Genomic DNA, 12490 nt, shown 5'->3' with positions numbered 1-12490 from the left:
GTTGTGCCTTGCTGTCCCATGCACTCGGTTGCCTGGCTGAGCCTTCCTCACTTGCCCTTGTGAATTCCAGCTGCGGGACCTAGACAGGTCATCCTGACCTCCGAGGTCAAGGGAACAGGGAAAAATATCCCAGAGCTCTTTACGAACCCACTTCTCGTTTGATCCCTCAGTGAAAGGAGGAAGCCAGATCTTTCCCCAGCCCCTACCTAGCTTGCATCTTTAGTTCTTGGTTGCAAATAGCATCTTTCTCTTGATTGGTGCTTTGGTTGAGGCTAAGGATGTTTAAGGTAAACATCTGAGAAAAAACACCTTTTCAGTGTGACTTTGGACAAGGTTCTTACCCTTGGGGTATTCTTGTTCACCTTTTGTCCCTAAAGTGATAGAACGCAGGGAGTGGGTGAGATCACTGCTTCCCATCCACAGGCAGCTGGGTCAGGGTCCCCAAGGGGGCTTTGGAACAATGTAGATTCCAGGGAATTCGCCGCAGAGTTCTTTTCCATAGACCTGGAATTATTCTGAAGGAGTCAGGCTTGGGAAACAGTGGACTGGTTGGCCGGGGGCCCTTCAGCCCTAACGTTCTGGGGTTCTGGCTGGTTTTCATTCTTTTTTTTCCTTAAATGAGGTCATTATTTCAAAGTGGAACTGCAGGCTCCAGAGTTTTCTGCTTGGTGGGGTAGATGGTGACTCTTGGCTTTTCATTTCGGGGCAGAAACCTGGAGACTTGTGTTCTAGTTCTGGCTCTTCCCGTGTGACCTCGGGCAGGCTCATTTCTTCTTCCAGCCTCAGTTTCTGCATCTGTAAAAGGGCGTGGGCCAACTCATCTCTCTGGGTCAGGAATGCCTGGAGGTGGAGGTCTGAGTGACAGAGATGCTGGTGGGTCCCGACCCTCCCTCTTGCCATTGGGATCCACGATGGTTATGTGGTCCTGTACTCCTGGTGTGAGCTCCGTGGCAGCTCCCCAATGCTGCTGGGGAAGGGCATGAAATGTTAGACCGGTCCTGGTAGCATTGGGGGAGGAGCAGATCCTCACCTGTTATGTGCGAGGAGCATGGGGGAGTTTGGAAAGGGGACTGAGCAAGCAATGTTTTTAGCCATTGAGTTTTGGGGGGCAGCACCCCCAGGGGGGACATCAGAATACCAAAGTTTGACGTCTCTTTAGGATCCTCTAACCCAGTGTTGGGACCAGGTGCTTTGTGGGGTGCTGTTCTATGCATTGGAGGTTGTTCAGCAGTCCTGGCCTCTACTTACTGGATGCCAGTAGCAGCCCCCCACATTGTGACATCCAGCACTGTCTCTAGACATTGCTGAGTGTCTGTCTGGGAGGGGCAGAATGGCTCCTGGTGGAGAACCACTGCTCTATCCAGCCAATGCCCTTGTTTTTCAGAGAGGAAAAGTGATTTAGGGACGGTCACATACTGTTTAGGAGCAAAGCCAGGCAGAGGCCCAGGGGCCAACTCCCAGCCCAGGGCTCAGCCCCCATCCTGTGTCCTATGTCTCAGTGACCAGTTCCTGTCTCATGGCTCAGCTGACAGTGGTAGAAGGGGGATCAGGGGTGGCAAGCACATTGTGAGCTCTGTCCTGGAATTTCTCCTCTTCCAGCTCCTCATCCCCATCCCCTTTTTCAGGATGAGCCCTCCCCTCCCTACAGTGGCCACGATGGGGTCCCCTCTCCCCCTCTTTTTCCCCTTTGGAATTAAAATCCTCTTATGAAAATAATTTTTTTTTAACTTCTACAAAAGAGTGAAATTGGGGTAGAAGTGCTGCTTGGATTAGCTCCACTTCCTTTAAGTAGTATTTAGGAAGCTACAAGTTAGGTCAAGGCAGCTCCAGGCAGATATTGGAATTCAATTAAAGCCAACGAGTGGGGCCTGTGACCCCCATTTTCAAGGTAATTGCTTCTGCAGCTCTGAGTGAATGCAGCCGTTGCCCTGTCATTAAGCAGGCAGCCGTCTAATCGCTGCGCCTGACAGAGCCTCACAAGGCAGGAATTACGGACAGCTGAGGCCCGTTGCACTGGGAGCCAGGCTTGTCTGCAAGCCAACGAGAAGATGGCACCTCCTCAGGAAGGAGAGGGGAGAGTGAGCTTGCAGCTAACTAAGCTGACTTTAGAAAGTGAGGTGGAGAAGGATGGCATGGGGCAGGGGGCCAGGAGGGCCGCAGGCTGGTGGCAAGAGAGTAGATGTCTTGTCCCCAGCCATAAAGGGCAGTGAAGAGAAGGTCCAAAGAGGCTCTTAATATGCCCATGGTGCTGTGGATCAGCCCCTCTAGAGGGGGAAGTACCCAGCCCCCTGGTCTGGGAATTAGGAGGGCTTTGTGTAAGTTGTTTTCTTCCCCCCCTCCCCGCCCCCGCCCCCCGCACCCAGGCCTCAGTTTCCCCATTTGGGAAAAGATGGAGAAGAACTAGGCAAGTTTCATAAATGTGCCTCCTGCTTCAGTCAGTTGTTTAGGGCTCTCTTGGGCATGGAGTTAAAGGATTCTGGGGCCATGTCTTGGCTCAGCTCAGAGAGAGGTGAGAGATAAGTTAGGTATGTCTGGCGTGGGCATGCCTGTAGCTAATGGAATACTTACTGCTTGAATTGAGATACCTCTAGGGCAGTGGGGAACGTCCAGCCTGCAGACTGTAAAAGACCTGCGAAAGCATTTGTTCTGGCCCTGCCAAGGCATTAGGGGTGAGTTAATTAAATAAAGTTTGACTAAATATAGCAGGCTAATTTTTAAGTTGATAATTTTGTATGGATTGTGAATGATGTTACAAATATCCAAATGGCCCTTGGCAGAAAAAAGGTTCCCCACCCCTGCTCTAGGGTCTCCCTTTCCTGGTAAGAAGGGCCAGGATCCAGCATCAGATTAGTGTGAGAGGAGAGGAGACAGGGGGGCTGGTCCAGGGAGCTCAGGCTCGCGGGCCCAGCCCACCTACTCCCCTGTGAGGCCACAGGGAACTCGTGTCCATCTAGGAAAGACAGGCTGGAAGATATCTCTGCTAGTCGGGGCCTGGCAGGACCCAGTTCCTACAGACCCCCTACTGTTACATGCACTTTATTAAAGTGTGTGTGTGGGGGGGGGGGCGGGGGGGGGAGGAGAAAGAGGGAGTTTGTATTTATCTAGAGTGGTGAAGCCATACCTAAGGTTCTTGCATTCACTCCAGGATGTCGTTGAGCTGGATTCAGTTGATTGAAATTTTTAAAATGTATTTTTCTTGATTTCAGAGAGGAAGAGAGAGAGAAACATCAATGATGAGAGAGAATCATTGTTTGGCTGCCTCCTGCATGCCCCCTTCTGGGGATGGAGCCCACAACCTGGGCATGTGCCCTGACTTGGAATTGAACCGTGACCTCATGGTTCATAGATCAACGCTCAACCCCTGAGCCACACCAGCTGGGCAGTTGATTGAATTTTACAGGAGGAAGAAGGATGGCAAGAGAGTAGGCCTTAGAATGCATCGTTTCTTTTAGCTAGGCGGCCATGGTGGAGACAAGTAATGTTGGGGTTGAGTCCTGGCTCTGGTTGTTTCTGGCAGAGTCCCTTAGCCTCTCTGACCCTGACCCCATCTCTGAACTGGGGATCAGAAGGGTTGTTGTGATCCCCACCAGCTATGGGTCCACCAGCCATGAGAAGCAAAGGAATGAGTGGAGGCTTGGGGCTGCTCCCCCTCTCCTTAAAGGGCAAGAAGTGTTCATTTTATACAGTGAGGACTCTGTGCTTGCTTTGGTGGACATCTTCAGTGGTCGTGGCTCTGGAAGCATTTAGAGAACACAGAACTTCACCAAGTTTAGCCCAAATCGTGAACCTGAGGAGTGAAGCATTAAATGAGCTCACAAAAACATAGAGCATGATATGCATAATCCAATTACTTATACTCTGCAAACAGTCTTCCCAATGGCCTCGCTTGTAAGTGGCCATACCTCCTGAGCCCAGGGCACAGGCACTTGGCACACGTGTGGAGGATGGGGACACACGAAAGCCCCATAGGACACCTTCTTGGACATGCTTGCGTTCTGGTCTGAAATGGTAAAGGGGCAGGAAGAACATTCGTGGGTGGGCTTGGTCCAGTTTCCTAGCCCCTCTTCTGGGTTGGAGGTGGAGCGGGGCGGGCGGGTGGTTGACTTCCTTTCACATCATGGATGGAGGAGTCCCAGAGTGAGAAGGAATAATGGAAACCGGAGTCAGGCTGCTGCAAAGGGGTCAGCTCAGGGCCTTCCTCAGACCATGGACTTGATTCCTTTTTCCCAATTGAAAATATGGTCATCCTCTCACTCACATGTTACTGTGTTTTGGCACATTGTCCTCTGAAGTCAGGAATGTTACAGGGGATAGAAATGCAGCCTGAGGAGGGCCTTGCCCTGCCTGCCTGCTTGCCTGCCTGCAGAGGGGCTGGGCTGTGACATGGGGGTGGTGAGATGCACGGATCGTCAATTGCCAGCTGGCTCCCCCTGCCCCACTAGGGAGAAAACTTTGTTTCACTGTGTTGTAACGAAGACCTGTGCCCAACCAGTCCTTGGCATCTGCCCCCACCCTGAGAAGGAAGCCTTGGAGGCTGCCTCTTCTGTTCCTGTTTCCTGGAGCCTGTCGGGCCACTCTTGACTGCCTTCAGATCGCTCAGAGGAGACCTTCTGGCTATGCGGGGGGGAACTCCGGTACTTGAAGATGAGAAGGACATGGCACCATGGAAGTTTCCTTTCCTCTGTTGTAAAGAAGACTTGTGCTTGACATGCTAACGGCAGAAACCACCCCTCAGTCTTGGAAGTGCAACAGCTTTGCAAGCCTCTGTTTTCCAAGTTTCTGATGCTGGGTCACTGGTTCATGTTTCAGGGAAGGAAGCAGGAAGCCACACTGATGCTCCTTGTCCCAAATAACAGTTCGAGCTGCATCTAAATGGGCCTTGGAGAGGAGGCACGGATGTGGGAGGTGGATGGTCACTCTTGGACAGAGCCACGGTGCTGCCTTACTTCCCAGCCTCTCTCTCCATGCTTACCTTTTCCCGGCAAGCATGTCAGGCACCACATTTGAGGTGCTGGGACGGATAAAACAAGGTCTCTGTTTTTCTGGAAGCCACAAGTTGCCAAGCATCATATAAAGATGAAAGACATAGTTATATCTGCAGTCCAGTCATAGATTTTGCTAATATTAACTGAGCAACTGCTTTGCCTTGACATGTAGTAAAGCATGTGATCCTTGCACAACCTGAAGAAATGGGTTGCATTCTGATTCCCATTTCACGGATGAGGAAATTGAGCCCAGAGAGGTCCGCTGACTCATCTAAGGTCTCAACTGGTAAAGGAGATCTGGCTGTCCACCTTAGTCTGCCTGATTTCAAGTCTGAGCTGTTAGAAATCTTAGAAGGGAGAAGCTGACCAGGAGGATGGGAGCTTCTAGAGGAGGTGGCATTTGAAAGATGAGCCTAGAAGGTTGGGTCCCAAGGCAGACCTTACCTGGTAAGGTAAGAATCAGGGTGTTTCCATGGCTACCAATCTTCAATAAGCTCTTTCTGTAGACACAGAATTGCTAATGGAGGAGTTAGCCATGTTCCTAGGCAGCAGAGCTACTTCTTTGAAGCCAGGATATCCTCCCTTCCTCTTTCCCTTCTCCCTCCAGTGATCTTATTGGCCATACACAGTAAAGAGTAGACTAAATACCTCCATTTTTGCTTTCTGGAATTTTACTGAATATTTAACTGTAGTAGTATTGGAGGGCCTACCAGCAACTGGTCTAAAACCATAGGGCCCCCAGCAGAGACTCATTTTAAAACTTGGCATCTAGATAAAGTTGAATGGTCCAGCCCTGGCCAGTTTAGCTCAGTGGTTAGAATATAGATGGAAGGTTGAGGGTTCAATCTCTGGCCCCCAGTCAGGGTGAGTGTGGGAGGCTACTAATCGATCAATTTGTCTCTCAATGGAAAAAATATCCTCAGGTGAGGATTTAAAAAAAAAAAAAGTTGAATGGTTCAACCACACCAGGGAATACTATGCAGCCATTAAAAAGGAAATATTGATTTGTTTGTAACCCTCTAAATTAAAATACAATTGTATAACAATAAAGTTAACAAGAGCCTATTTGTATAAAAATACATTTGAAATTTATGGATTTTCATAAAGGAAAATCTAGACAGATGAACAGTCGATGTTCCAGGGAGTGGGATTGAAGGGTAAGATTTTTGGAAAAAATTGTAAATCTCTACTTATTTGTGATATTTCTGACATTGAGCATGTATTACTTTTGTAATTAGATATAAAAATTACATTTTCTTGACACAGAAAAGGTGGGGGACCTCAGCTCTAAGCTCCAGTCCCAGAAAGCTGAGTCCAGCCGGTGGGTTGGATCTCTGCACTGGGTTCCTGTGACTCCAGCTCCTCAGTCCCTGCACTTGGTTCCTGCTTGGGCATCTTGGGGACAGATCTGGGGTCAGGCCACATGGGGACCAGTGCCCAACAGCAGCTTCTGTAAACTGCCCAGCAACAGACGTCCCAGGTCTTGGCTGCAAGTCCCAGCCTTTCTCCCAGAGCTGAGAAACGAGCTCTCTGGGCCAGGAGTGCGGTGGTAGCTGTGGTTGCCATTAACTTTGGGGTGGGCCAGGTTGGCAGTTTACAGCTTAGCTGTGGGAGAGCGGGGTAGGTAACTTCTGACCTCAAATACTGCCTCTTGGAGCCTTACCTCCAATCAGAACTGTGGGCCTTTACTGTGTGTTGCCATGGGTCAGCAGTGGCCCCAAAGCCACAGTTAACATTGACACGCAAGCTTATCAGACTTTGGCTCTGAGCTCTTCTTACTTTGGGGTCCTCCTTAGGAATATTCTCTGGATGAGGTTGGTGGCTGATAGATTTGAGCCCAGATCCCACTTACTAGAGATGGGACTTTGCTAGTTACTGGCTACTCCCCCTACCCCCTCAAGCGTCAGTTATTCATCTGTAAAATGGGCACAACCCCTCCTTGGCCAGGTGAATGGAAGGGTCAGAGATAATACTGGAAATGCCCAGGCATTCATTAATGTTGGTTCCCTCCTCTTGTGCTAGTTGAGAGGAAAGATGTATGTACAGGTGGGTACCAGCACATCCAAGGCCCCAGCCTAGGAATGTTAAGACAAAGGGCATTTTGTCCTGGCTGCAGGGGAGAGATCTAAGGCTGCCCTAAGCCAGTGATGGCGAACCTATGACATGCATGTCAGAGGTGACACGCGAACTCATTTTTTTGGTTGATTTTTCTTTGTTAAGTGGCATTTAAATATATAAAATAAATATCAAAAATATAAGTCTTTGTTTTACTATGGTTGCAAAGATCAAAAAAATTCTATATGTGACACGACACCAGAGTTAAGTTAGGGTTTTTCAAAATGCTGACACGCCGAGCTCAAAAGGTTCGCCATCACTGCCCTAAGCCAATCCCTTGGGTGTGGGAGGGGGGAGAAGGGAAGAGAGGACCCCGAGGCTAGTGCTGGGAAGGGGTATGGTGTCTGGAGCAGGGAGCCAAACTCCTTTACTAGGGACTGTTATCGTTGCTGTTGTTGATAATGCTGAGTTAATCAGATCAAGGTTTAGAACAGAGGGGAGATATTGTAAGCCCTCTGGTAAATGTTAGCTACTGCTATGAGCTCACTTAATGAGTAACCGGCCTGAGGTCACACGGTAATAAGTGCCAGAGCTGGGGTTTGCATCCTGCACTGGTTCTAAAGAGTCCACTGTTTTCTTCTTTGTTTATTGATTTGAGAGAGAGACATAGATGTGTTGCTGCACTTACTTATGCATTCCTTGGTTAATTCTTGTATGTGTCCTGACTGGGGATCGAACCCACAGCCTTGGCATATCGGGACTGCTCTAACCACTGAGTTACCCAGCCAGGGAAGACTCCACTCTTGTTACCCTCTTCTTCACTCTGATGTCCAGTGACATTAGCTCTCATTTCACAGCCTCGGCCTCCTTTTGATCTTGGACTTGGCTGCTGGAGCCAGCCCTCGCTCCAAGGCAGGCCTGGAGTGCCTCAGTGTTAGGGGAGCCTTCCCTGTGATAAGGGTTCAGGGTGGGGGGTGCTGGCTGCTAATGTTGAAGGCATGTAAGCGTGAACAAACATGAACTACCAGGAGCTTAGAAATGGATCCCCTCCACTGAGAGGGAGCCCTGATGGCTGGTTTTTAAATGCATGCTTTATTTATCTTTGACTTTTAAACATGGAGAAGTTTTATCCTGAATTGGGTGGGGGGACAGGTGGAGTGTTTGAAGACATAAATCTTGTATCTAAATTGCAGTCCATTAACAGACTTCCTTTAGCAATACAGCATGTGGACTGAGCTGGGGACAAAGGTTTTGAGGGGCCTTTCCCCCTGCTGCCACATGAAGGAAGCCTGTGGCTTCCCCTGCCCTTTTCTGCTCAGCTGTGCTCACCACCACCTTCGTTGCAGCAACAGCAGCTCCAGGCGCAGCACCTCTCCCATGCCACGCACGGCCCCCCGGTCCAGTTGCCACCCCACCCATCAGGCCTCCAGCCTCCAGGGATCCCCCCGGTGACAGGGAGCAGCTCGGGGCTGCTGGCACTCGGAGCCCTGGGCAGCCAGGCCCACATGACAGTGAAGGACGAGAAGAACCACCATGAGCTGGACCACAGAGGTGCGGCCTAGATCTGGGGCTGGGGGCAGAGGGCAGAGGGCAGGGCTGGGCTGGGGCAGAGGTCCGGTAGTGGCACTGTAAGTGGACACAGCAAATGCTGTCCCCCTAGGATCAGGAGTTAGCAAAAGCTTTGGAGCTGTCTCTTGAATTCCTGGTGGGTGGGAACAAGAGTCCCGTCACCCATGCCAATCCTGCCAATCCCCCCAATCCCCAATGTACACCGGATTCTCTGCCTTGGAAGACACCTTGTTCATTCATCCTAGAGTACCCTCCACTCCTATCTTCCTAGATACTGTGCCTAGTCTTAAGGGCCGGCCTCAGTCCCATGCCTTCAGGATGCCTTCCTGGCCAGGCTGGGGTCTTTTGCAAATTCACATAAGAGTTTAAGAGGTAGAGTCCCAAGAACTGAGCCTTTGTTACTGTCTTCTTGTATCCTACCCCTGGAAAGCGTTGGTCCTCCAGGATTATTGGTCCTCTGAGGGCAGGGGTATTGAACTGAATGTGTGTCTCACCCACGCAGGTGCCTTGGAAACGGCACGCAGTCAGCACTCACGTAAAGACTTGTGAGTTGACTGTCTTTAGGCAGAGGTAGCCACCGCACTACTGCGGACGGTGCTTGGGAAGATTTGCAATGAGGACCTGCCCCCTCCCTCCCCTGGGCCCTTCCATGAGGACCCAGGAAGCTGCACAGGGCAGGCCCTCAGGAGGACTCAGTTCGAATGGGAAAGGAAGGGGCCGGCTTCCTGGGAGACCCTTTTCAAAAACCGCCACCTTGTGTGCTCTGCCCTGAGGTGGTCTTTCAAGCTTTATTGAGATATAATTGACATATAACATAATGCAAATTCAAAGTATCCAGCGGGATGATTTCATCTGCCCTTAGATGTTTGCCAAGGCACACAGCTGGCACCTTCCGAGCCCCCTGGGCACCACATTCTTGGGCACTAGGGGCTTGGAGTGTCATCATCCTGCCCAGGATGGGGCCCCAAGGTGGCACCAGGCTGTGGGAGCCAGAGGCTTACATCTCTTCCCTGCACTAGGATGGGACTCCCCCCCAGCAGGCAGGACAGTTAGGGTGCTAGTGCCCGACTGGTTAAGTAATCAGAGGCTTCTGCTTCCAGGGGCTTCTGGGAAAAGAAACAGAGAATGGTGTTAATTAAACAACAAACAACACCATTCTCACAATTTCTTTTTTTAAAAAAAGCAGTAATGTTCTCAATCCCAGATCCTATGGATATTTTCCATAGCATGATGCTTCCCAAGCTTATGGCTTAAAAATTGCTGACTAGTAGCCGGGGTGTCCTCCTTGGCATGTCTGGGAGAGCCAGGCCACACAGGCTGCCCAGGACTGGTGGCCGGGGGAAGTGTTAGAATTGGGGCAATTAATTTCCAAACTGAGAAACTTCCCCTACAGCCCTGCCTTGGCTGACCCACAGTGAGGCCAGGACTGCTGCTTGCTTGAAAACATTGAGACTAACCTTTTCTCTTTCTTTTTTGTTTTGGGGCCCTGACCCTCCTCCTGTCCTGGCCTTCGGTCCCCAAAGAGAGAGAATCCAGTGCGGTAAGTGTCAGCACTCTGGAACCAATTGGGTGTGTTTGGGGGCGGGAGGAGGGCACCAGGTGCTTTGTTGGTGGTGGTGGGGGAGTGTTGTCGGAAATGGGAGTTGTTGTCACCTGTTGAGAGTGACCTTCAGTTGGGGAAGCCTTCATCTCCAGGCTTTTGGTCCATCATTTGTCAAATAAAGTGCTCTGGCTAAATGAGCTCTAACTCCCTTTACAGGAGAAGTGGTTAACCAGAGAGGTCTGCTGGCCGGCACTGGGGCCTCCCCGGGGGGGTCTGTGGAGTCTCTGGGCTGATCCAGGGCTTAGGACAGTGATGGCGAACCTATGACATGCGTGTCAGAGGTGACACGCGAACTCATTTTTTTGGTTGATTTTTCTTTGTTAAATGGCATTTAAATATATAAAATAAATATCAAAAATATAAGTCTTTGTTTTACTATGGTTGCAAATATCAAAAAATTTCTATCTGTGACACGGCACCAGAGTTAAGTTAGGGTTTTTCAAAATGCTGACACGCCGAGCTCAAAAGGTTCGCCATCACTGGCTTAGGACCTAGGTGTCCCACGTCCTGGGTGGGGGTGCTTCGCCACCCCCCGGGTTGGCTGCCCCCATATGATCCTGCCTCCTCATGTTCTGAGGTTTCTCTCTGTTCTGGGTTTAAGAAAGTGCTAGGAAGTGAGCATTAAGGCCAGGCTGCCTGCACATCTGCCAGCTCTGAGATTTGTTGTAAATCTTTCTGATCACACTGAGGCTCAGAGGTTCTGTTTCAAGTGAATAAGCCTTCTGAATAAGCACAGTGGAGTCTGGATAAAAAATATCCTCCAGCGATTAGCAAAGGCATTTTGTTCCTCATCGCTGTCCTTGTATCCGGGGCCACCTAATCTGCTAGGATAGCTTTGTTACCTTGTGTTAAGTAGGACTTGGAAGGTCAGGCAGTTAACTAACCATCCCGACCCACCTCCCCTTCGCAGCCACTGCCCAGGCTGAGCGTGAGCCCCTCTGAGCAGCAGTGCTCGTGTCCCCTTTGGACTGGTCCTCGTGCTCAGAAATCCAGATCTACATGGGGGCCCGGAAGGGGCTCACTACATAAGAAAAGAAATAACTGAAGTTGAAAATTCATTCTGATGGTTTTAGTGTTGGTTCTCAGAAGGTGGCGTTTGGAGAAGTGGCTTGCCTCAATAGGAGAAGGCCGAGACTGGACCCCTCAAAGCTTGGGTCTGGTCCTGGCTTCATGGGACATTGGATGACTCTCTTGGCCTCTCCCAGTCTCAGTTTCTTTATCTCTAACACTAGAGGCCCGGTGCACAAAATTTGTGCACAGCAGGGATTGGGGGGGGGGTCCCCTCAGCCCAGCCTGCACCCTCTCCAATCTGGGACCCCTGCCTGCCTGATTGCCCCTAACTGCCTCTGCCTGCCGGCCTGATCCCCTTAACTGCCTCCCCTGCCAGCCTGATCCCCCTAACTGCTCTCCCCTGCCGGCCTGATCTCCCCTTACCACCTCTGCCTCTGCACCCGCCACCATGGCTTTGTCTGGAAGGATGTCCAGTCTAATTAGCATATTACCCTTTTATAAGTATAGAAGATAGATGGGCATCCTCCTGCCCAGCCAGCCTCTCAGCTTAATTAGGCAGACCCCACCCCTCAGAACAGAACCCAGGGTCCCAGACCTGACCTGGTTAATGGACCTGTTGCAGAACGAAATGGGTCATTGAAGCCCAAAACCCTCCCTGTCTTCGCATCGCCCTCATCCTCATAGCTATTTGCTCTTGGCTTTGTGCCCCAGTTTATGAAAGCTTTCTGCTGCAAGAAACCCCCAGGGAACCCTCAGGAGCTAAGCTGCTCACTCGATGTCACTCTCCCATATCCATGCACATCAGATGTATAAAGCAGCGGGGCAGGCTCAGGCCCCTGGAGAGTCCAGTGGGAATGAGTCAAGATGCCATCTGGGGGCGGGATGGGCAGCTTGGGAGAGGCAGTAGGGCTGTGTGCATGTGGGGATGGTGTCGGAGGGGGTGTAGACTGAAGCAATCAGCCCTTTGGAAACCAGGTTGTCAACAGATGTGGCCCACGGCCGGAAGGACAAGGCTTTGTCGGGGTGGGAGGGGGAATGGCTGGACGGGCTGGAAGCTGTCCCAGAGGGGTTAGTCTAGAGTCCAATTAGAGGTAGCTTCATTCATATTTCCTTGCCTAGCCGAAGCAATAAAAAATACTTAGTTTTTTGGCCGCCTGCCAGCCAGAGGCGGGCTGGATCGATGCCGCTAAATGCCTGACATGACTCTCCGGTAGCAGCAGGGTTTTCAGCCTGACTGCATGAGAAGAAAGAGCTCGCTGTGCTCTGA

At 50.8% G+C, this 12490-nt stretch overlaps 1 protein-coding gene across 22 annotated transcripts in view; it reads left to right on the top strand.

The window, feature by feature from the left end:
* Nucleotides 1–12490, top strand: part of TLE3 (transducin like enhancer of split 3) — a 46482-nt gene that overhangs the window by 21698 nt on the left and 12294 nt on the right. For 15 of the 22 annotated variants that reach the window (XM_014454997.2, XM_006087814.3, XM_014454991.2 and 12 more), the window contains 2 exons: nt 8387–8591; nt 10133–10149. The exons of 4 other annotated variants lie outside the window; for them this stretch is intronic. In XM_014454997.2, coding sequence (XP_014310483.1) covers nt 8387–8591; nt 10133–10149 — 222 coding nt within the window. Of the gene's footprint in view, nt 1–8359; nt 8592–10132; nt 10150–12490 lie in introns of all 22 variants that reach the window. 3 more of the 22 variants (XM_014454992.2, XM_014454988.2, XM_023753083.1) reach the window with 2 other exon arrangements.

The sequence above is a fragment of the Myotis lucifugus genome, unplaced genomic scaffold (genome assembly GCF_000147115.1).
Source record: "Myotis lucifugus unplaced genomic scaffold, Myoluc2.0 scaffold_41, whole genome shotgun sequence".
NCBI classification, from domain to species: Eukaryota; Metazoa; Chordata; class Mammalia; order Chiroptera; family Vespertilionidae; genus Myotis; species Myotis lucifugus.
Note: the sequence above shows the minus strand (reverse complement) of the source record. Positions and strands in the feature narration are given on the sequence as shown.